The sequence below is a fragment of the Danio rerio genome, chromosome 4 (assembly GCF_049306965.1).
Source record: "Danio rerio strain Tuebingen ecotype United States chromosome 4, GRCz12tu, whole genome shotgun sequence".
Taxonomy (NCBI): domain Eukaryota; kingdom Metazoa; phylum Chordata; class Actinopteri; order Cypriniformes; family Danionidae; genus Danio; species Danio rerio.
The window spans coordinates 56,984,152-57,009,355 of NC_133179.1; the positions used below are offsets into that span (position 1 = coordinate 56,984,152).

Consider the following 25,204-nt stretch of genomic DNA (forward strand, 5'->3'; position numbering starts at 1 on the left):
ATATTTCAGGAATCTTAGATTTTTTTTAATTCTTAATAAGATAAAGTGATTTTGGGATGGAAATAAATTCTATTCTAAAATGAACAAAGGATGGGTAATTATTTGTGAATTTTTGTTTGTGAATGTAAAATTTGCCATATAAGATAAAAAAAAATGTATGATGTGTTCCAGATATTTAGCTTTTGGGTTATTATAATAAAAATTGTCTTTTAGATTAAAGCAATTCACAGCATTGGCAGAAGCAGATATATGAGAATTTAGAAGTGACCGAAATTGCTTGGATATTGGACAATCAAAAAACATATGTAGTAGTGCAGGTGTGGCCAACCCTGTTCCTGGAGAGCCACCTTCCTGCAGATTTCAGTTGCTACCAATATCAAACACACCTGAACCAATTAATTAGGACCTGAACACCACGTGATAATTACAGGCAGGTGTTTGATTTGGGTTGCAACTGAAATCTGCAGGAAGGTGGCTCTCCAGGAACAGGGTTGGCCACCCCTGCACTACTACATATGTTTTTTGATTGTCCAATATCCAAGCAATTTCGGTCACTTCTAAATTCTCATATATCTGCTTCAAACACCTGCCTGTAATTATCACGTGGTGTTCAGGTCCTAATTAATTGGTTCAGGTGTGTTTGATATTGGTAGCAACTGAAATCTGCAGGAAGGTGGCTCTCCAGGAACAGGGTTGGCCATCACTATAGTAGTGTCTCCTCTGCTTGTTTGCAGAAAGAACAGAAGCTCTCGATGTCCAAAAAATTGTAAATACTAGAATTTACAGGGTAGATTTTATGTAAAAATTTTAAAATGTATTTCTTTTGTCTCGTTGGAAATGCAATATTACCCAGGTAAAAGCCAGGTTCTATTCCAGTCTATATCCTTAACCAAAGACCTCCAGTAAAACTTTCCCCTAGAAAAAATTTTCCTTTTAAATTGGAAAATTTGACGCACAAAGCTTTGCAACAACAACTTTCTTTCTTTTTTCTTTTTTATATTTTTTATTTGCTCCACACTGTCTCAACTTTTTTTGTTGATTTGGGGTCGTATTATTAGTACATAGTAAATTTAAGTGGTGGATTTTATTTTATGGTTGGTGAGAATAGGGTATCTGCAAGTATTGTGTACATAAAAAATATTTTTTTTACTGTTTTGCTATTCACCTTATTCTACGCGGATGAGCTGGTACAGCCATTTTAATCATTTTTGCTCGAGACCTCCGGTCTCATTCACTTTCATTCATTATATGTTGAAAACAGCTTGTTTTGCTGCTTGATGTTGCAAACTGATAATATTATTCTACTTTATCTGTTTAGTCATGCAAACACTTGTTTGTAGAGCAAGTAGTTTGACCGTTTTCAGACATTTATTACTCCTAGTCATTTCTCACATAGGCAACTGAATCTGATATTCTAAAACGAAATCACAAATCACAAAAACAAGTGCACTTCTGCATTGAAGAATAAGTTCAACAGAATAGTTGTATTCAAATGTGTGCAACCAATGTTATTCCACTAAATTAATAAAAATCAATAAATCACATTAATAAAATGTATAAATGAAAAGACAGGTTTATTTACCAGTTGTGCACTCACAATGCAAGATTTCGTTTCCCTGGGTGTTAGTAAGGATATAGGACTCTTCATTGCCCATTGCCAAATTGACTTTTTCTAGAATGTTGGCCACATTTGCCTCACACTCAACAAAGCGTATCACCACTACCCGACTTGAAACCAGGCGTCCATCTTCAATTTCAGAGATGTGTATGGATCTAAAAAAAAGTAATGTTTGTATTAAAAGTTAACCTTATTTTCAAAACAACCTATTAATAAATGAAAAAATAAAAATAAATATATATATATATATATATATATATATATATATATATATATATATATATATATATATATATATATATGAATATGCTTATTTTTTTAATTAGTGTATCTCCACAGGCACTTTAAATGAGTACTTTTTTAAGGGGTTACCTTTGAAATGATCTTTGACTCTGACTTTGACTACCAGCTCTAGGTGGTGGTGCAAAGCGTGTTGCTGGTGAACTTGAAGTTGTTTGACTAAATAAAAAACTGTGCTGACTCGTAGCAGTTTCAGGTTCGCAGCCATGAACTTCATGGTGACTCCTCTCCACTAAGTCCAAGCTTGGGAAAACAGCAACATTTGTAGAGTCTGTAAGGTACAGACTGTCTGTGTTTACCTAAAACACAAAATAAACACTTATGACTCCTCCCCATGCAAAAAATTTTCTCCAACATTGATGGCAGAATAGGTTATATTCGGAAGTATGCAGAAGGACTTTTTTTTTATTTTTAGTAACCTGGGTCAAATGAGATTTCAATGGAGTTTAAACACTGGCCTGCTAATCCTGACAGGTGTGTACTTGTAAACGGCTTTTCATCTCATTTTACACTTGAACCAGTAAATGAATGCTGAAGTCTATTTAACTAATTATCTTTTATCTATTAATTACATTAACTGGAACATTTCACTGGAAGTTTATCTTGATGGAAAGAAACACTAGCTGTGCATACCCTATTCTTGAAAAGAACATTTTCTTAACCCTCAAACGTATTTCATATTGCAGCCCATAATTTAACTAGCATTGACACCATAGTCTCAGGTGTAATCCCATTTCAAAATATATATTTTTCCTAATTTCACATTTTTTATATAAATTATGATGAAATAAACACTTACTTGTGCATATTTTTTCAGAATTAAAAAAAGACTTATTCCTCTTATTCAGGAATGAGCTGTAGTGATGATTTTCATACTACATATTCTCAGTTATACTGTCTTTTAATGTGAAAGAAATAAACCATATGTGACCATTCCATCAGTTTAAAACTTCAGTTTTAAGGTAAGTATTTTTAAAATATTTTTGTCATATTAACAATGTACAACTTTAATTTAATTAAAGTTTCAATGTAATGCAATTTTAAGAATGAATTATTTGATTAATTCTTTTGAAAGTTCAAAGAAGTAGTTTAGTAAAGGTTCAGTCTATATTTTCAGTAAAAATATTTTTGTTCAGATTTTTTGTAGACCTATTAATGAACCAAAGCATGATTGTTGCTTATTCTTTTAATAGTCCGTATTCATATTGCCAATTTAACAAATGTAACACTTTAAAACAGTTTACATTTAGTTCAGTCACATGTTTCCCTGTAATGGGTTGCAGCTGGAAGGGCATCCGCTGCGTGGAACATGCTGGATAAATTGGCTGTTGCTTCTGCTGTGGCGACCCCGAATTAATAAAGGGACTAAAAAAAAGAATGAAGTTCACACATCTAAAACCAACATGGCAAGTCTATATAAATATATAGACTACCTGTATTGTCTTGGTAGCAGTGGCGGTTCTAGTTTAAATGGCACCCTGGGTGAATCCACCCCAAACATACCATAATACCCCATCCCCAATATAAATATATATTTTAAATATATAGATTTAAAATAATTATTAATGACAAAATTAAATATTTTTTATTATTTTCAATAAATATAACAATTTCTTTAATATCATTATTAGTATACAACTATTATTCTAAATAAATAACAGAAATCAATCTTAAATGTAACTGAAAAACTATGTAAAGACACAACTGGAGGGATATTCAAAGACTTTTGCATGAATATTAAAGTTCTATAGAATACAAAGAATGTATGTTTTATAGAATTATCTGTTGTCTTACACACGACTTATTGCTGAGAATTAATGTTATAAAGTCTTGGTTACCTCCCTGACTCATTATTCCTCATTTTTGCTTCATAGCCATATGATATAAACTTCAGCTTTGTCGACTTGCATGTGGACGCATATAGGGGATCAGGATCAGGGGCCAGTTCCATAAACCAAGCTTACAGAAAAAGCCAGGCTTATTTTAGTAAGTCAGGTTTATTAATGTCCGATTCTTTTTCATAAATCAAATTTACGATAGTTCAAACTCGGTTACTCTGGCAACTTATGCTGGGAAACTAGCCTGATTTACTCTCAGGTCTTAAGTTAAAGCTTAATCAAGGTCACAATAACCTTCACCTGCTGTAATTTGAGGCCTTTTTAATTGACTTAACCTCCTAATAATGATTACAACTTTATAGTCACTTAATAATATATATATTATATTAATAAAAAAAATATAAATATATATATATATATATATAAATATATATATATATACCAAACATCTTTAATACATATTAAACAAAAAAATTGTTTAAAATAAAATACAAACTACAACATTTCAATTTTAGAATTCATATATATTTTTGAATCACTGATTCAAAGGTTGCATATGAGAGGCCCTGATCGACGCACAGCTTTAATTGAAACAAAGTGAACGCACACATTCTTATATTAATTTCAACAAGCTTTCAAGATTAAAAATATGAGAGAAATATGGGAAAATACCTAATAATAGGATATAATGAAGTGAAGTGTCTGTCGAAAAGTTTTGCGAGGGAAAGGCAAAACATATATTTGGGAGAGACCGCAAAACATTTTTGCGAGGGAATGCAAAAACTTTCAAAAATATGTTTAACTATCACTCAGTTTTTTTTTCTCCCACCCATTTTTTTCGTCACTATAACATCCCTTCCGGGTCTCCGTATAGATATTATTGTAAATCATCCTGTAGAAATTTTTAATTTAAAAGAGATATCAGTGATGGATGTACTTAGCAATATGTGTGTGTGTGTGTGTGTGTGTGTGTGTGTGTGTGTGTGTGTGTGTGTATACATACTTTTTCCCCAGGAATTCATTGTGCAATCTTAAATTTAATCTCCTTTTTTCTATGAAACTGTTAGGTGAAGTGTTAAAGTTAAATTTGATTTTTTTATGATTGTCATTATTTTGCACTTATATTTGATCCAATAGGTGATTGCTGCAATTGGTGAGGATGCATCATCTTTTAAGAGTAATGCGAATGTCCTGCGTATCCAGTGAAATAAGGTGTGTGACCCTTTATTAAAATTACCCTTGTCAGTGAGATCACACATTTTAAATCAGTTCTGAGTTTAAATGAAAAGTTTAATGTCAGCATAAGCCTAAGTGTAGGATTAAATGACTATTATAAATGTTATGACTATTGTAAAAATATTTTAATTTTCAAGCTTTGTGGTGAACACGTATGTGCATTCAAGCTTACAACTATTTGTACAGTGATAACTAAAGGGAAATGGCAACAAAGAATATTAGATAATGTTTTTAGTTAAAGTGAATCCCTAATTTCCTTTTTGTTTATTATAGTCATGGTGAACCTGACTGAATGCATTCATCAACCATCTCCAACCAAGTCAGAGCTTCAAGGGCAGCTTGTGCTAAAGGTGCATAAGCTTAATTAAGAAAAAAAAGCATCTCCACTGGCCAAAGTCTACAAAAAGCAAGAGAATAGAAGTTTGCAGATGATACTACAGGTATTAACATAAAACTTACATAATAATAATTTTGCTAGATCAAAACCTTATTTCTTGGATGGGATCATTAAGTGCCTTTTCAAGCTGCATTTAGCAAGTTCAAACTCATAGGCCTTATATACAAACCCTTTATATAGAGAACATTCCTTAATGTTTTTCTTTAAAAAATGTAATTCATAAAAATACATCAATATCTTTTATTCAGCATTTGCTAAACGTTCCAATATTTTTTTCTTTATTTTAAAAACAGGTCCTTTATTTTATTTAATTATTTAAGAGTACTTCATTATTTGTCTTGTTTATTTTAGGGTGTCACGGTGGCGCAGTGGGTAGCACGATCGCCTCACATCAAGAAGGTTGCTGGTTCGAGACTTGGCTGGGTCAGTTGGCATTTCTGTGTGGAGTTTGCATGTTCTCCCCATGTTGGTGTGGGTTTCCTCCGGGTGCTCCGGTTTCCTCGACAAGTCCAAAGACATGCGGTACAGGTGAATTAGGTAAGCTAATTTGGCCATAGTGTGTGTGTATGGGTGTTTTCCAGTGATGGGTTGCAGCCAGAAGGGCATCCGCTGTGTAAAACGCGTGCTGGATATGTTGGCGGTTCATTCCGCGGTGGCGACCCCAGATTAATAAAGGAACTAAGCCGAAAATAAAAAAAATGAATGGATGATTTTATTTTGCAATAGATTCTGACTTTTGTGCTGCTCTAATTCTGCTCCCCCATATTCTTAAAGAGAAAGTTAATTACACTGGAAGAGGTTTGGGTACTGTTGGTTAAACACTTTGTAATACTCTGATAGATGTTATGCAGTTCTGACAGATTTTACATTGTTTATTGATGTCCTTTTTTTTTCCTTTCACAGTGGGATGATGATGATGCTCCATACCCAACTCTACAGATGGTTGAAAGTCCTTTGCAAAGTGTTGGAGAATAGGAGTTTAAAGACATTATTACATCCTTCGCTGTTTACTGTGTTTTCAACTTGGCTTATCCACGCTACATAAAGAATGCAAAGGATGAACATCAGCAACTCCCCAAGATGGAGCAACACTTTAAATTTGAACAACAGCAACGATCAGTGCAGCTGTCCGAGAGAACTGGTATTGCTGCGTCTGCATCAAACAGCAATGCTTGGATCTTTGCATTTACTTTGGTGCATGCGTTTCGAGTCTGTGCATCAGTGTTTTAAGACTAGCAGCTATAGACATTTCAATAACATTGCCCAAATTAACTGAGAAGCACAAGATGAAACAATGCTAAGAATTTTCTCCGCCCAACATCCTTGATGAGATTGACACATTCAGGTGTTCAAATTGAACTGTTTTCATGTGCATGTGAGACCGCTAATGGAGAAGAAATGACTCTTTCCTAAAGAAATACATTTTAAAGGTCAATACTGCACTGGTTTCTGTGTGGCAAGTTTTTAATACTGGTGTTGTATAATTCATATTTCCATGCAAATACAGTAAGAGTTTGACTTTGAATGGGGTGTTATAAACCTAGACAGACGGACTTTCAGGCTCTTGAAATATACTCTGCTGATAAACTGTTTCTTAAGAATTTTTAGAAATTTTAAATCAAATGTGTAATACTGTTCGATCAAAAGTGTTTTTGAGATCTAAAATGATAAAGGGTATACAGTAAGTGACATGTTTTAATGTACTGTATGGAAAAAGATTGCTTTGAGATTCTTGATGCTTTTAGAAAAATGTAGAATGCAGTGCACTAGCAAAAATGTACTTTATGAGGTCTAGTGCTGTTTTAGAAAAATTACTTTGTTACATTGTTAAAAAGGCTCAGTGAAATGGGATGTACTGGTGTTAAAAAATATAATATTAAGCTTTTTTGCTGTTTCATAAAATGTTTTAAAATGTTTAAGCAGCTATTTTTTAGGTTTATGCATCTGGTATGACATTGTGAAACTTTTCAAAAAACTTTCATCTTCTAAAAAGGTGACAATGTTATTGTTTTGAATCTTTCAATGTGTGTTTGTGATAAAATGTTACAGGTATAAAATTACAATTATCGTGCAGTTTGTACTCATGGAAAAATATAGCTTTTTATTCTTTTAAAATTATGTAATGTTTAAACATTCATCCCGTAAAAATGTTGATATTTAATGTTTAATAAATGTGATATATGAAATTTATTGTGTATGGAGTACAAATCTGAAATGAAAGGGTACAAAATTCATACCTATGGAGGAGAAATTGTACCTTTTTTAAAGGTACATTATTGTACCATAGCCCAAGTAAGGTACAAATTAGTCAGCAGAGGTACATATTTGACCCAGGAAGGTACATACTGCTAGGGTACAAATATGTACCCATGTGAAAGGGTACAACAGGTGTACCCTTGAGGGTACTGCCCCAGTGACAAGCCATTGTACCCCAAAAGGTACAAATTTTGCACATTTTTTCTGACAGTGTAGTAAAACAAAATTTGCCGACATAAGATTTAGTAATATCAAAAGACGATGCATCAGAAGGATTGTCTTATTAATACCTCTAAATAACATATATGAATACCATGTCTCTGAAGGAATTGAACCAATAACAGTTGAAAACTTGCTGGGTTATTGAGATTTTGTAATAAAGGACTTCATTGTAAGAAAAGTATACCATCTTTATTATATAACTGATTAAACAAATAATTTTGCTGTCAAACCAATAAAAAAAAGAGATTTGCATTTGTATGAACTGTCTATTATTCCAAAATAACAACAATGTAGGGATAAATCATGCTTATAGATTAATGACCATGATGAGCACTTGTTTGTGGAAGGCAGATAGCTTAACTGGAGTTTTGTCTATATTATAGTTACTCATCAAAATAAACCATAGACCACCAGTCTTTAATGAAACATAATAATCTCCGCTTTGAAGTGCATTCAGCATACGAGCGTACTCCCGCATATAACTTGAAATGGCATTCAACCCCCTTTAATATTGTCATCCATGATTTTCCCTGTCCTTCGTCTTTCGGGAGATCCTGGTCATTAAAGTAAGAGTGTCGTTTTTGAGTTGGAGCAGCTGGGAACGCGGCAATCACAGCGATGAGATGACCCTGCCATTCTTTCTTGCTCCGTCGCATTGAAACCGGATGTTGTGGTACACTGCTTCGCTTACCGGAACCAGGAAGTGTGAAAAAGGCCTATTATATACAATAGTGATGTGACGTTGTGCGCCGAGGCTTCGAAGCATGTATCAAAAAAACGATACATCTCGCAGTGAAGCAGTGTACCGGAGCTTGATTCGTTTTGCCATCATCACGTGATCAGTGACGTCCGAAGCTTCATTTTCGCCTATACCCACGTGACTGCTTCGAATTTTGATTCAAAGGTTTAAACATCCTCATAGTAAAGTGTATAGCGAGAGAATTGGCGTCGATTACATACATTTGTTTCAAAGCACTGCACCAGTCCCACACACCAGTAATTAAACTAAAATACAATAGTAATTTTTAGTAATAAGGTTTTGAACCATACTAAAGTGTATTAGCGTATTTTTTACGACTATCTTTAAAAAAAACCCACCGCATATCGTAGTATTGTGTTTAACAGAGACCATCTGGTGAGTGCGACCCTGAAGCATCATTCACATAGCCTCCTACAGCACTCGCGTCCCAATCGGGAGACGCTGACTCGATCCCCGCTTGGAGCAGGACTGATTGTATTATGATAAACTTTTGAATACCTTGGATTTTACTACAATCATCAGTTGTGTAATGTAATATATCTTGTGTAAAAACTACAGTAATTGAGTAATTTGTTTATATTGCTGTTTTTGTATTACTACATGAATGAGTTGGTCAGTTGTTAACATTTGACATTATGGCAACACAGTGCTTTCACACACTTTCACCAGAAGAGGTACTCATCGAGCTCTGATTTAGAAAGCTTCGAGTAACGAACCTTTTTCCGATACAATTAAGTCGAGCGCTTCACTGGTTCAGAAAGCTTCATTTCACCATCACTAATATACAATCGATTATGAAAATGATTGACACGTAGCTCCGCAGAAAGAAAGATGGTTCGTTTTGTCGCGCGCACGAGACAGGTACCCCCTGCAGTGAGCTATGGAAGTAAATTGCGCATGCGCCAGAAGCTTATTAGGCGCATGCGCCATAAAGAAGGGCACGCATCAACGCAAAACTAAGAATTTTGTATTAGTTCAACGAAATATTTTAAGTTTTTCACATTGAAGCACCATATTTGTTGAACAAACTAACTATTATTTGTCAGCATTTCAAATGAAAATATTTAAATTCAGTTAACTTATTAATCTTTGTTCAGAGGACTTTTTGAAAGTTGGCGTTTTTACAGTGTATTGAAGAGAATGAAAAAGAAACTGAAAATAGAAAAATAAAAGTTTTTTGAAAAATGGATGAAGATAAGATTAGTATCAATGATTGTCCTATCAAGATGTTTTATACATGTTTGTGTAACACTGTGTTTAAAAAACCTAAATCAAGAGAATTTTGGGAAAAGTTATTTGAAAACTTTGATACTTCAAATATATGGAAAAATGTAAGATCAATTTTAAAAAGTCCAGCATTGGAAAACTTAGATTTTATGTTAAGACCCAACTGCATAATGACAGAGATTATCTTTAAAAAGATTGGGGTATCACAAGATGATTTGTGTAAAGTGTGTTTGGAAAAAAAGGAAGGTGTGTTACACCTATTTTTAAATTGTAAAAAGAGTGATTTTATGAAGATGTTGAAAACAATGGTGTGCAATTTTCTGTATGATGAAAACATTATTTTAGAAGAATGGGATACACTGTTTTTATTTGGTTTTAATGGGAAAACAAAAAATAGGTTTGCTCTTAATTATATGTTGACTCTTGCAAGATATACAATATGGAAAAGAAGAAATATTATGAAACAAAAGAAAAAAAAAATTTCCATTGGTTTTGTTGTATAAACAGATTGTGACTGAGGAAATAATGGTTATATATGACTATTGCAAAATGTATGAAAAGATGGACATTTTTGAAAAATGTATTACAAAAAATAATCCATATATTGTACAAACTTGGACTGGTTTTAAAGTTTTCTTACCTGGAGATTTTTAAATATTTTATCTTTTAAATATTTGTATGTATAAATGTCATGATTGTTGATGATGTATTTTTTAATGAAGAAAAAAAAAAAAAAAAAAAAGCTTGAATCTGCTCAGGAGCAAGTGTCTTTCCCACGATTAGATTGCAGCATCTTAACAAAGTCTGCACTGGAAGTCTCTCTTTGCCAATGCTCCTTTTAGCAAGAGCACCCTATTGAAACAGGAACAGTAAAGATTCACAATTAGAGTAGTAATACTCTATAACTGGATTTGAATATAATAACAACAACAATGTGGGGTCTGCTGTGATGGAATCAGTAACTTTCACTCTTTTGTGAAATAACAGTTACCTTGTAATCAGGTGCTTAAATGCATCGCAGCTGGCTGCCGTAAGGAGAAGTCTTCAAATGCCTTGAGGTGTGCTCAAATAGAGACAGAACTGTGGTTGACAGGAAGGTGGGAGTGCTTCCTAAGCTGGTATTAAGGAGGTCTCTTTCTTTGTGGAGGAGCTCCAGCTAGGCATGGCTAAATTGAACTGATTTCCCAGAGCTGTTGCGCTACTTGAAACAAGTTGGTGTCGAAACTGCTCAGGGAAAGCAGCTTTGTAAGGTAGCGTGGCCGAGCGGTCTAAGGCGCTGGATTAAGGCTCCAGTTTCTTCGGGGGCGTGGGTTTGAATCCCACCGCTGCCAGATATGGTTTTAAACAAGGCCAAACTGCTTGAGTGTGTGCGCGTTCGCAGTGAACGCTGGAAATGAGAGAGTAAAAAAATTTAAGTTGGCAACTAGTCAGTATAATGTGTTCTTTGGAACTCACAGCAGACTCGTTGGTGTGACAGCAACACATCCCCAAGCTCGAATCTGCTCAGGAGCAAGTGTCTTTCCCATGATTAGATTGCAGCATCTTAACAAAGTCTGCACTTGAAGTCCCTCTTTGCCATTGCTCCTTTTAGCAAGAGCACCCTATTGAAACAGGAACAGTAAAGATTCACAATTAGAGTAGTAATACTCTATAACTGGATTTGAATATAATAACAACAACAATGTGGGGTCTGCTGTGATGGAATCAGTAACTTTCACTCTTTTGTGAAATAACAGTTACCTTGTAATCAGGTGCTTAAATGCATCGCAGCTGGCTGCCGTAAGGAGAAGACTTCAAATGCCTTGAGGTGTGCTCAAATAGAGACAGAACTGTGGTTGACAGGAAGGTGGGAGTGCTTCCTAACCTGGTATTAAGGAGGTCTCTTTCTTTGTGGAGGAGCTCCAGCTAGGCATGGCTAAATTGAACTGATTTCCCAGAGCTGTTGCGCTACTTGAAACAAGTTAGTGTCGAAACTGCTCAGGGAAAGCAGAGTTGTAAGGTAGCGTGGCCGAGCGGTCTAAGGCGCTGGATTTAGGCTCCAGTCTCTTCGGGGGCGTGGGTTCGCATCCCATCGCTGCCAGGCAGCCCTTTTAGGATGCTTGAGAATGACCTCTCTGCTTGAGCAAACAGACTTGCGAAGAGATACTGCATGCTTCCGCTCACATCCAAATGTAGACTCCTTGGCCAAAGCTGAAGGGCTTCACTAGGAAGCTCTGCGTCCTCTCTGCTGTTCTGCTTCGGTAAAATTGGGCAGAAAAGGGACCACTGCAGCAGTTCATCTATGGTAGCGTGGCCGAGGGGTCTAAGGCGCTGGATTTAGGCTCCAGTCTCTTCGGGGGCGTGGGTTCGAATCCCACCGCTGCCAGATGTGGTTTTAAACACGGCCAAACTGTTTGAGTGTGTGCACGTTCGCAGTGAAGGCTGGAAGTGAGAGAGTAAATTTAAGTCGTCAACTAGTCAGTATAATGTGTTCTTTGAAACTCACGGCAGACTCGTTGGTGTGACAGCAACACATCCCCAAGCTCGAATCTGCTCAGGAGCAAGTGTCTTTCCCACGATTAGATTGCAGCATCTTAAAGTCTGCACTGGAAGTCTCTCTCTGCCATTGCTCCTTTTAGCAAGAGCACCCTACTGAAACAGGAACAGTAAAGATTCACAATTAGAGTAGTAATACAGTGGGGAATAAACCAGAGTCAAGAGATGTGTTGATTATGTGAGTGAGTGTTGGTATGACTTTCTGACACAGAAATGAAAATAGCCTCACCATTTACTTTCCTTCACAAAATAAGGTATAGTGATAAAAATGCTGGCTTACTTTGTGTTCCAGAAGACAGGAAATGTTTAAAACCACATGATGGAGAGTAAATGGTAAGCTCATTTTTATATTTAGGGTAAACATCCATTTCATGCTTGCCACTTTAAGCCTTTATACTAAAGTTCACTTTTTTGTTCTTTTTTGAAGACCTGATAGTGCTGAAAGAAGAGACACATCAATGGAATGAAATGGAAGAGAAACAACAAGAAATAACGACTGATGAAAAACCCACACTCACTAAAAAGACTTTATCACGTGGAAGATCTCGGAAACCCAAGTCTAGGTGTAATTACAGCTGTAAACAGAGTAGAAAGAGTTTCTATCAAAAGCCAAACCTTGATGTTCACACTAGAAAGAAACCTTTCACTTGCAAACAGTGTGGAAAAAGCTTCTATAATACAGGAAACTTAACAGTGCACATGAGAATTCACACTGGAGAGAGGCCGTACACATGCCAACAGTGTGGAAAAAGCTTCTATTCTACAGGAAACTTGGCAGTGCACAGAAGAATTCATTCTGGGGAGAGGCTCTACTCTTGCCCTCAGTGTGGAAAGAGTTGTAAGCAAAATGGCAATCTTGAAACCCACATGAGAACACACACTGGAGAGAGAAGCTTTATTTGCACACAGTGTAGGAAAGGTTTTTCTCAAAAACAAAACCTTACCATCCACATGAGGATTCACACTGGAGAGAAACCTTACACATGCACAGAGTGTGGTAAAGGTTTCCCACATACAGGCTCACTCAAACACCACATGATAAGTCACACCGGACAGAAGCCGTTTGCATGTGCTCATTGTGGAAAGAGCTTCACAACGAAAGCTAGAATCATGAGGGGTGAAGATGTACCAGATTGTGAGAGTTTCTACAGGGCTGCATTGAAGCAAAATAACTCTATATGTGTTTCAAGTTATTATGAACTGAGAACCAAATTTGTGCACATTGCACACTGCAATCAAATGATCGGCTCTGAAAAGAGAATTAGAAAGATTAGGGAGGAGAAAATGTTTGGGGAGATGCAGAGAAAATTGTCCTACACTCTTAGATTGTGTTTTTGATCGTTCACACTGTTTGATTTTTACTCTCTTGAACAAACAGATTTGCCTCCAATTTTGGGCTTTTGTCTGCAGTTTCACAAAACTTGTTGGTGAATAAAAGTTGGTCGGTGTGAACTTGCAGTGACAGTGAGAGACTGATGCAGACTCCATAAAGCCCTGTTCAGACTACACAATGCCATTTGCCAGTTACCACAGATCAGATTTGTGTCAGATTATGAGATTTTGACTTGATCAAATCTTGATGAGTTGTGGGTAACAAATGAAGACTTTGGTTTCAAAACACAACACATTTATTTTGATGGACTGATTTTAGAAAATAAAAAAGTTTTCCTCATGAAGACAATTAAACTTTCTGTAAACAACTGGTTACCTTTGAAGAGATGTTCATGTGAAAACTCCCACATTACTACAAATAAATCTGTGTATGGGAAGCCCAGTATCTCTATTGTGAATGAGAATATGAGTGATTTGTTAGCCTACATGCTAATTCCAGTACTCAACAGATTACTGAAGCACTTCAGCTATCTGTTTATTCAAATTCTATATATATATATATATATATATATATATATATATATATATATATATATATAATTTGAATGAACAGATAGCTGAAGTGCTTCAGTAATCTGATACTGGGTTTCCCACCTAACATTGCTGTTAGTAATAGTAGTCACACACACACACACACACACACATGTATATACATATATATATATATATATATATATATATATATATATATATATATATATATATATATATATACACACACACACACACACACACACATATGTGTGTGTGTGTGTGTGTGACTACAATTACTAACAGCAATATTATGTGGGCAAAATAAAACTGAAAAAGGATAGTTTTTTTTTAAACTAGTATGGGTCTATAAATCTCATTGTCACCCTTTAAAAGGTTTAAAAACCAACATTTATAAATTTATATATTTATGAATGAAGAATTTTTTGCAAAGCATAAATGGTTATTAACTACTTAATGCTGTGTACAATTTTCTTTAGTCACATTAAATTTAACTTGTTTATTGCAAAAAGGGTTTACATGGATATTGACATGAGACATGAGTATATGCAATTATAGAAAACATGCTCAGTGTTTTCAATATGACTTTCACAAAATTGACAAGATCTCCTTATTATCAACTTTTAATCTCAGGAATTCTTTTGATGGATACACATCATTAATCATTTAAACTAAAGTTCTTTAATTTTGGGGAGAATTGAAAAAGAAATGTAAATTGTTGTCTTATTTTTCTAATTCCTGTGAATTAAAATCTTTAAAAATAAACGAGGTCTGAGCTGATTATGATGAAGCCTTTGAATAAGAATATTCATTTAAAACTTATTATTACATTTTGGATCTCTAAAAATAAAGATGGAAGAGAGAACATTACAGAATAGTGTGAAAGAAAACCTCTGATCAATACTGTGATGTTTTTAGGGATAATATTAATTATTGTTTTAAACTCTTTAGGGTGACAAGCAAAACCCTGTTTAAAGAATGGGTTGAATAATTTTAATTTAGCAAAAAGATTGTCATTTTAAGTTAAAAAAAATCAAATGTGATTATAATCTATTTTAATAAGTTTCCATTTAATTTTGATGAGATGACCAGCACCAAAGCCACTTCTTCCACCTGCTCCATCAATAGAATATCCACCTGTTACGTCAGATGCCACTGAACTCTTACTATAGTTCCCACTTTGATTTTGGCCACAACCAGCACCAGCAGTACCACCAGCTCCACCGACAACATGTACAGAGTAGCTGAAGCACTGGAAGCCACTGGACAATGTACCACATGCCCCCTCAAGCTACTTAATACAGTGATCTTTTTTTTTTTTTTTTTAGCTCTGCACAGTTGCCAGACATTCAGAATCGCTCCCCAGTAAACATCAGAAACAGGTGGATTCAACAAAGGTTGTACAACAAATAGTTGTAAATACTATAATATACAGCCCCTTTAAAAGTTTGGAATATTTTATAATGAGCTTATTGTGCTCACTAAAACGTTATTGCATTTTTAAATCACTGTTCTTTTATTAAATGTTCTTTAAAATATAATTTATTCCCGTTTAAGCCTGAATTGTACACATGATAAGTGTTCAGTGTCATGATTATGGAGGCCCAAGAGTACGGTGGCCGGGAAGTGCAAAACAACATTACAAAGTTTAAAACACTTTTACAAAGCTCGAGACAAATTTACATCTTGAAAAACATGTTTACATATCATCAGACACAATTACAGGGGAAAAACAATTTTACCAAGGACGAAACAAATTTACATTTTAGAAAACAAATTAACAAGACCTAAACACTTTTACAAATCCCGAAACATATTTACAATTAGATTCCCTACGGAAAGGGAATGTACCACACCCCGGAAGGGACGTAGAATGTACCACACACCGGTAGTGACGCGGGGTAAAGTTGTTGTTGTTGCTGGTGAGCACGGTAAATTCGCGCTGTGGAGTACATGGCGTAAACAAAGTTTATGGTGACCGAACATGGACAGCGGTCGAGGGTTGTTTTGCCCGTTTTGTGGCAAACACATGAGCAGCTTAACACGGTTTTGCTTTGCGTGTGGTCGGTGTTTAGAGTTTATAAAGGACGCGGAACAGACGGAAACACCAGACATGCTGCATCAATGTGTTCAATATTTTTACGAGATCCACTCGTACGCTGTAATCGTGAACATAAAGTCAAGTCTACATGGCATAAACCTCTGAACGACTTGAGATCGGTTTTAGTATCTTATCAGTCAACATGTGCCGTGCTTGAATCGTTTCCATGTACTTGCATTTACATGTTTCTATGCACTCTCTCGCTGATATTGTCTTAGAATAGCTCTAATATGTTTTATCGCAGTTAGTCAAACCATGATTTTCATAGTTGTAGACTTGTGGAAACCTGTCTACAAAGTCACACGCGAGCTGGATATTATTGATATTTTCCAGTGTGTGTGTGTTACATTCCAGTTCACTACCAGTGTGTGGTACATTCTACGTCACTTCCGGGGTGTGGTACATTCCCTTTCCGTAGGGAATATGTAATTGTAAATTTGTTTCGGGATTTGTAAAAGTGTTTTGCGTCTTGTTAATTGGTTTTCTAAAATGTAAATTTGTCTTGTTCTTTGTAAAATTGTTTTCCCTGTGTAATTGTGTCTGATGATAATTAAAAGTGTTTTTCAAAATTTAATTTTGTCTCGAGCTTTGTAAAAGTGTTTCAAACTTTATAATGTTGTTTTGCACTTCCCGGCCACCGTACAAGAGTGCTAGTTAGAAAATCAAAGACTCAAATGATCAATTTAATTATTGAAGCATAAAAATGTCTTTATTTTCTTGTCGGCTTAGTCCCTTTATTAATCTGGGGTCGCCACAGCGGAATGAACCGCCAACTTATCCAGCAAGTTTTTACGCAGCGGATGCCCTTCCAACTGCAACCCATCTCTGGTAAACACCCACACACACATTTACACACACACTCATACACTATGGACAATTTAGCCTATCCAATTCACCTGTACCGCATGTCTTTGGACTGTGGGGGAAACCGGAGCACCCAGAGGAAACCCACGCGAATGCAGGGAGAACATGCAAACTCCACACAGAAACGCCAACTGTACAGAGGCTCGAACCAGCCACCTTCTAGCTGTGAGGGGACAGCACTACCTACTGCGCCACTGCTTCGACCAGCATAAAAATGTACATGAATAAATCACAATTTAAATGGACAAATAAATAGATATGTTTGAAATGTGTTTTTAAATGTCATTTAATTAAGCAATAAAACAATGCATTACAAATACATTTTAAATCTATAAATAAATAGACACTTTTATTACTGTATTATTATTTAATCCATGTTTTAAAGGCTGATTAATCAAACAGTAAAAATTTGGGTTAATAAATCACAAAACACATTTTAAACAGCTTTTTAAATAAGCATTTGGCTAATGCTTTTCTCCCTATTTGCTGCTTGGTTTTCTTTTTCTTTTGCCAAATGCTTTTCTCAAATTGAAAATGAATCGAGTTAAAAAATGGCTCTGCTGTAATGAGCTATTCTTTTCCTCTGTTAGGAAAAAAAAGAAAGTTAACAGTTTTATCTAGATTAAATGACCGTGGTGATAAAGATTTTCTTGGAGACATAGAACAAAATGAACTTTGTATTTTGCCATCAGAGTTAGATTACTATTAAACAGAAAAAGCTAAAGGAGCTTTACAATCTAGAGTGAAATGGATAGAGGAGGGGGAGAAAAATTCTTCATGTATATTTTTTAAATTTAGTAAAGCAAAGGCAAGCTTCAAAAACTATTAATAAACGTAGCATAAATAACAATGTAAGTGAAGAGAAAACTTTGATTGATGATCACATCTATTCATGTTATTATGTAAATCAAAATTTAATGAGAGTGATTGTGACTTTTGCTTTTCAAAAGATAAAGTTTCTATTATTGATGACAGCTTCCGTAAAATGATGGAATCTGACATTGTTATCTCTGAACTTGATGTTGCTATTTCTCAAATGTTCAATGGAAAATCCCCAGGTACAGATGAAATCACAGTTGAGATTTATAAACATTTTTGGCCAGAGATGGGATTTTTAGTTTTTGAAGCACTTAAGGAATGTATAGAGGAAGAGAACTATCGACTTCTATGAAGCAGGGTTTAATCATTTAGTTCTAAAGCCAAGCAAAGGCCAATTATTTTTAGACAATTGGAGACCCATAACTCTTTTGTCCAATGATTTTAAATTGCTCTCTCATGTATTTGCCAATAGACTCAAAAAAGGTATCGGCGAGATAATAAGTGAAACACAATCAGCTTTCATTAAAGGGAGAAGTATTCAGACTGATACTTGATATGTTCGATTATAGGTATTTAATTCCTCAGACAAGTTTATTTATATTTCTAGACTTTTTCAAGGCATTTGATACCCTTGAGCATCCTTTTTTGTCTTTAGAAAATCTTTAGAAACTTTTGGATTTGGTCCGAGCTTTTGTAGGGTAATTTCCATGTTCTATACTGATATATTCAGTAGTAAATCTCTGAATTCAGGATCATCTCCTGGAATTTACATCAAAAGAGGAATCCATCAAGGATGTCCCATCTCACCTTTTCTTTTTAATATAGCTGTTGAACTTATGTCATTATATTAAAAAAATTCAGAGTACACTTTAGGTATTGATATACCTGGTAGGACTTTTAGTTTAAGCCAGTTTACTGATGACACTCTAATTATTCTTAAGAATAGGGAGGTGCTCCCTTTAGCTCTTGTCAAAATTTCTGTTTCCTAAAGCTTCTGAATTCACCTTAAACCTAAGAAAATGTGGAATATTAACTATTCAGAATTGTACTTTAAGAGAGTTAGAGGGTATTCTAGTAAAAGAAGAAGTTAAATACTTGGGAGTTACCATCACCAAAAATTCTGTTTATAGAGAATGTGCAAATTTTAATATCAAAATGGAGGGCGTGAAAAAAATCCCAAAATCATTGGCTAGCTAGAGACCTTTCCATATTGAGTAGAATTCTTTTGACTGGGATTATCTAAAATTATATATTTAACTTATCCTTTATATACTCCTCCCAAAATAGTTAAATCTATAAATTCAATATTATTTAAATTTATTTGGAAAAATAAATCACATTATTTACGTAAGAATCATATGGTCAAAGAGTATGAATATGGAGGTTTGAAAGCTATCGATTTTGAATGTCTTCTTGGCACTTTTAGAGTTAAATAGTTGAAAGAGTGTTCAGCTAAGCCTTATTCAATTTGGCATCATATCTCAAATAATTTTTTCAAAAACATTGGTGGCCTTGAATTTGTATTAAGATATGATTATGATTGTTCAAAACTTCCTTTGAAGCTGTCTAATTTTCATAAGCAAGCACTACTTTTTTGGAAAATATATTTACCCATAATTTCCCCCTCATAAATCTACTCTTTGGAATAATTGGGCTGTTGTTATTAATAACAGAAAATCATTGTTTAAAAGTGACTGGTACAATAAAGGCATTATATTTATTAATGATTTATTAGATGAAAATGGACTGCTACTATGTCATAGCAAACTTACAGGAAATTTATAGTAAAATTTATAGCCAATGTTGATATTTTCTATAGTAAATGTAACAACAAGGTTATTTACAAAGAATTTAAACACGCCTTATCATGGGTGATTTTAAGTGATATCATCTAGGAGTTGTTTAACCCTTAGTAGAGGACAAAGCTTTTAGCTTTTATCTTAAATATCCTGTAGCACCTAAGGTTGAGGAAACTCATTACAGAATTGTATTCAGGATATATCCTGTGAATGAGTTTTTTCAAAAAAGATTTAACTTTGATGTTGACAAGTGTAGATCTGCTCAAATCTTCCAGAAACACTCGATCACTCATTTTTTTTTTTATTGTGAATTTACTTTTAAATTCTGGTTTGACATCCATACTTGGCTTTCATTAAAGATGATTTTAGTCCCCCCTATTGTTCTAGAAGACATTTTATTTTACAAATGGGATTTACGTTTTTCTTTCTCTGATGTTGTGAACTTTATTTTACTAATGGGTAAATATCATATTCATTGTTTTCAGTGGAAAAAGTGCAGTACCTCCTTCAGATGTTTTCTTTCTGAGGTAGAGAAAGTGGCTCACAGCTTCAAATACTTCAGAAATCACATTAAAATAACTGAAGCTCTCTGAACTTCATATTTATTGTTTTTTTCATTTAACAATGTTTTGTTTTTCCTTTGATGTAGATCTTTTGTACAGCTCCTTGTTGCAGTTGTAACAATTTTAATTTATTTTATTTATTTTAATAGTAAATATGCCTTGCGATGTTGATTGTTCCCTGTTTTGTGATGTAAACGTTTCGCAACAATAAACACTTAGACTTAGTGGATTAATGTTTTTTAATGGATTAAAAGTTTTGATCAACTGCCAATACTGAATGTCTGTGTATGTGAAAGAGATAGCAGATATGTTGTGTGAGGTGGAAAACGAGGGAGAAATTTATCATGTCCTCACTGCAACAGTGAGTGGCAAAAAAAGCTGAACAAAAAAGACTTTTATTTTGGCGTGATGTGTGACGTCATAAGGCTGCGCCGCTTCCGCGCTGCGGTTCAACTGGAGGAAGGTTTGTTTCACAACTTTACACAAATATAAACAGATTGATGAAAGTTTCAGGTTTTTCTTCTGATATTATATACCTGCTGTTGACTATTATTTTAATCCTTTATACAACGAAGTACTATTTTAATCACAGTAAACGAGGGCAATTGTTTGAACAGAAATGTGTGTAATAAGTGTTTTAAGGAAGGTTTAATTTTTTTTAAAATAGCATAATGTCATTCCAGTATAAGTATACATTGTCATATATATTTAAAAAATATAGTTTTTATCAGGTCATTTGTGGCTTTTGTTTCTTGTTTAGACTTACCTGATTTATTTTTGTTAATCACTCTCATATAAACAAACTGTTGAAGCAAGTGTTGAAAAGATAGAGGTAAAGTTGGTTTTATAGTCGCACATTCTGACTTTCCCTTTGATAATATAGTTTTATAAAAGTATTATTTGCAAACTCTAAACAGTGAAATCATATTAGCAGCCAATGACTATCAAAGTACAACATTGTTCACAGTCAAATAAACAGTGCTAATGTTGAATTCAAGTCACACTTGCATGCTAATTCTGATCATAGAGGTAAAGTTGATTTTATATTCGCACATTCATTCATTTAGAAGTCTCTATGTTGTTTATAATGTTACTTTGAATATTCGATCTGAATTAGCATGCAAATATGACTTGAAAACAACATTAACACTGTTTATTTGACTGTGAACAATGTTGTACTTTGATAGTCATTTGCTGCTAATATTATTTCGCTATTTAGAGTTTGCAAATAATACTTTAATGAAATTATATTATTAAGGGGAAAGTCTGAATGTGTGAATATTAAACCAACTTTACCTTTATATTGTTTCTTGCTCAGAATTACCCGATTTATTTTTTTTAATGACTATATAAGAAGTTATTTTATTTCTGTTCATTTTTTAATTTTTTTAAACAGGACATTTTTATTGTTTTGTCCATTTTAAACAGGATAAAGTGTCCAAACGCAGAGAAAAACTCCTGCTGAAGCGACTGATCTCCACACTGTTGTAAAGATGGCGTTTATTAAAGAGGAGAGTGAAGATGTGAAGATTAAAGAAACATTCACAGTCAAACAGGAAGATCTGCAGGAACAAACAGGTTGGTTTTCATACCGATATATTTTTAATATTAAGAATGCTAAATAAAATCCATATTGCAGCCCTTGTAATATGATTTCGCTATTTAGAGTTTGCAAATAATACTGTTATGAAATGATATTATTAAGGGGAAAGTCTGAATGTGCGAATATAAAATAAACTTTACCTCTATGCCCTGAGTGTGCTGATAGAGGTAAAGTTGGTTTTATATTTGGATATTCAGACATTCCCCTTAATAATATAATTTCATAAAAGTATTATTTGCAAACTCTAAATAGCGAAATCATATTAGTAGCCAATGACTATCATAGTACAACATTGTTCACAGTCAAATAAACTGTTAATGTTGTTTTCAAGTCATACTTGAATGCTAATTGTAATTGAATATTCAAAGTAACATGGTAAACGATACAGACTTCTAAATGAATGAATGTGTGAATATAAAACCAACTTTACCTGTATAATGTGCTGCCTAGTTCTCCTAATCCACATAAGCTCTCATTGAAAGACAGGAATGAGTTTCTTTCTTGTTACTTGTTCTCATTTATTTTGTCATTATTTTCTGTATTATTAGTCTCCAATTTTCACTACCTTCTTAAGGATATTGATTCTCTTCTTCTCCTACTGTTTGTAGAGTCCTTGAGCACTGGCGCTATATAAAATAAATAATAACAATCAATTTAAAAAGTTTAACTGAGCTGACGATATTTGACCTACAGTATTCTCATAGAAGATATCTGCTATTACAGTTATAGTGTTGGCTTAGTACTTTCCATTTGCATATGTCACATTGATCACAATTCCCTTTTTTATCAACTTCTTTAGGGGTTTAATCTTGTTTTTGTAGTTGTTACTAGTTCTCACAGATAGTAACTGAGTTAGAATTACATCATTATTATAAAAACTAATTACCAGGGCTATTGTGTTTAAAAAGGGTTTCTGCAGGGTCTTAAAATGTCTTAAATTCCAAAATCTAACTTTTAGGCCTTAAAAAGTCTTAAATTTACTGTAATATTGTGTTGTAGGTCTTAAATCTTTTTAAACAAGTCTTAAGTTTCCTTTGTTGATGTTTTGTTACCCAATCTGGTCAAAACCCATACGATCACCAACAATCCATCTCAATAAAACTTTTAACTTTTTATTCAAAAAGGACATTTTAACTCTATTTATCATAATGGTAAGGACCGCTGAGGACATCGACCTGGAATGATTGCTGTGCATAGATTTAGTTTATTATAGTTTAAAACTTTTAAAACATTTGTTCACTTGTTTTTTTATTTTAAAGAAAGTTTATTTTGGATCCAAGTAGAGCTCTCGTGTTTTTACACAATATTTAAGATCTTTTACTAAGAAATATCTAAAATATTTTAATATTATTATTATTATTGATTTATTTTTGTATTATTAAATATTGAATATGAAATATTTTTTGAAAGGACAAATAAAAAAACTTTTTCTTCTGGGCCATTTGAAAAATTCCTTAATCTAAAATTTCATTCATAATGGTCTTAAAAATGTCTTTAAAAGTCTTAAATTTAACTTAAATTTATCTGTAGAAACCCTGATTTAAAGTATGTCAGAAAACGTGGATGACTCTAACTTTAAATATGCTGAATGAAATAGACACTAAAATAATTAATTATTATAAAACATTGTACAGTAATCTAAACTATATAATGTTGCTGTGGGACGATGTGAGACAAAACAAATTAAAGTGAAACAATAACGTTTAGCATTGCACTGACTACAACTGGCCAACAAACTAGTCTAAAAAAGACTTTTGGTGCTTAAGAACTGGATTACAGCATGCTGATGATATGCAAACATTTGAGTGTAGAGCTCGTCAGTATTGATCATATTCTTCACGTACCAGCACGTGCCGCCATTGTAATCTTTTTGCTTTTTAAAGAATACATTTTTAGATCCTTAAAACAGTGTAATGCTGCCTGTCTTTGATCTTGTGGGAAAAACTGGAGCACCCAGAGAAAACCCACGCCAGCTCGGGGAGAACATGCAAACTCCACACAGAAATGCCAACTGACCCAGCCGAGGCTCGAACCAGCAACCTTCTTGCTGTGAGGCGGCAGCACCACCTACTGTGCCTCCTCGTCGCCCGACAACACTGATTTATTTGCATATTTATTACGCAATATTCCAGTTTGGCAAATAAGTTAAATTGTCATTTTTGGATGGAAACATAGCTGTAAGGCTTGGAGCTTACACTGCTATTCTGAACAAATAGTCGGAAACAGAAAGCAGTTGAAGGATGGTGTGTTTAAATCCATTATTTATCTGACTCCATCAAAGTTGTTATCATCATTGATAAAGAGAAAGAATCTCAAAGCTTAAAGCAGATAAAGTTGTTTATCAAGTTACATGTTTGAATATACAGACAGTAGAATGAAACAAACTTACATACTGTATAAAGAAATTAGCTGTAACATATGCACTGCTGAGCAACAAAGACAGTGAAATGAGGGAGATGCAGAGTAAAAGCCATTCTCCCAGATCAACACTTACCGTTCCTTATTATACCCTGAGCAAAGCATTCCCAGGTGAAAAAAAATATGTAATTAAATGCAATTAAAATACACTAAAATACCCGCAAATAAATTTTTAGTGCATAGTTGTTGTTTTTTTGTGTGTAAAATAAAAGTTTGATGGTTTTACACTATAAATATACTAATTAAAAGTATGTTTATACTTCAGTAGGACTTTAGTACACTTGACAAAAGTATATACTAAATACCAGTAATACTTAAATAAATTTTATTAATGTGTTTTTTAAAAGTGTGCTTTAAATGCTTTAAACATTAGTTGATTTTTAGTACACTGTTTACATACTAATCCTAAGTTTAAAATAAGTTAAAATATAGAAAATCTATTAGTAATGTATTGTAGAAGTACATTTTCCCAAAATACTTTTAATACTATAATTTTATAGTATATAATTCAATTTTATAATTTGTATATTCTTTTAATATATTACGATTATACTTTAAATTAGTCATAAATATATTTAAATGTTTAAAAGTAGGGTTCAAGTGTATTTCTAGTTGTAACTAAATATATATATATTTTTAAATACAGATATAGTATGTTAAAAGCACATTTTAGTTCAATTTCAGGGTGTCTCAAAATAGCACAGTTGAGTGCACTTAGATGGTATTAAGTTTATCTTAACATATACTTAATACTATATTTTAGT

General features: G+C 33.8%; 3 protein-coding genes and 3 non-coding genes across 9 annotated transcripts in view; all 6 read left to right on the top strand.

The window, feature by feature from the left end:
• The window catches only part of LOC137491103 (uncharacterized), a 1,183,352-nt gene that overhangs the window by 817,705 nt on the left and 340,443 nt on the right, over positions 1–25,204 (top strand). The gene's annotated exons all lie outside the window — the stretch shown is intronic.
• LOC137491081 (uncharacterized) overlaps positions 1–25,204 on the top strand; it is a 131,854-nt gene that overhangs the window by 95,800 nt on the left and 10,850 nt on the right. The window contains exons 1-2 of one of the 3 annotated variants that reach the window (XM_068220154.2): positions 20,840–20,882; positions 21,848–21,997. The exons of the other annotated variants lie outside the window; for them this stretch is intronic. Coding sequence (XP_068076255.1) covers positions 21,913–21,997 — 85 coding nt within the window. The 5' untranslated portion in view covers positions 20,840–20,882; positions 21,848–21,912. Of the gene's footprint in view, positions 1–20,839; positions 20,883–21,847; positions 21,998–25,204 lie in introns of those variants that run through there. 3 annotated transcript variants of the gene reach the window in all.
• Positions 6,470–14,034, top strand: LOC137491448 (uncharacterized). Its single transcript, XM_073946764.1, has 2 exons — positions 6,470–6,530; positions 12,778–14,034. Exons 1-2 carry the CDS (start codon positions 6,470–6,472, stop codon positions 13,725–13,727), a joined length of 1,011 nt encoding a protein of 336 aa, XP_073802865.1. The 3' UTR covers positions 13,728–14,034.
• Positions 11,104–11,185, top strand: trnal-aag (transfer RNA leucine (anticodon AAG)). Its single transcript has one exon. It is a non-coding gene; the product is annotated as a tRNA-Leu (tRNA).
• Positions 11,853–11,934, top strand: trnal-uag (transfer RNA leucine (anticodon UAG)). The gene has a single exon. It is a non-coding gene; the product is annotated as a tRNA-Leu (tRNA).
• Positions 12,138–12,219, top strand: trnal-uag (transfer RNA leucine (anticodon UAG)). Its single transcript has one exon. It is a non-coding gene; the product is annotated as a tRNA-Leu (tRNA).

Coding starts and splice junctions, on each gene's coding strand:
- LOC137491448 (XM_073946764.1), top strand. CDS start 6,470: ATGGAGCAACACTTTAAATTTGAACAACAGCAACGATCAGTGCAGCTG. Junction 6,531..12,777: donor GCAGCTGTCCGAGAGAACTG/GTATTGCTGCGT, acceptor TGCCACTTTAAG/CCTTTATACTAAAGTTCACT.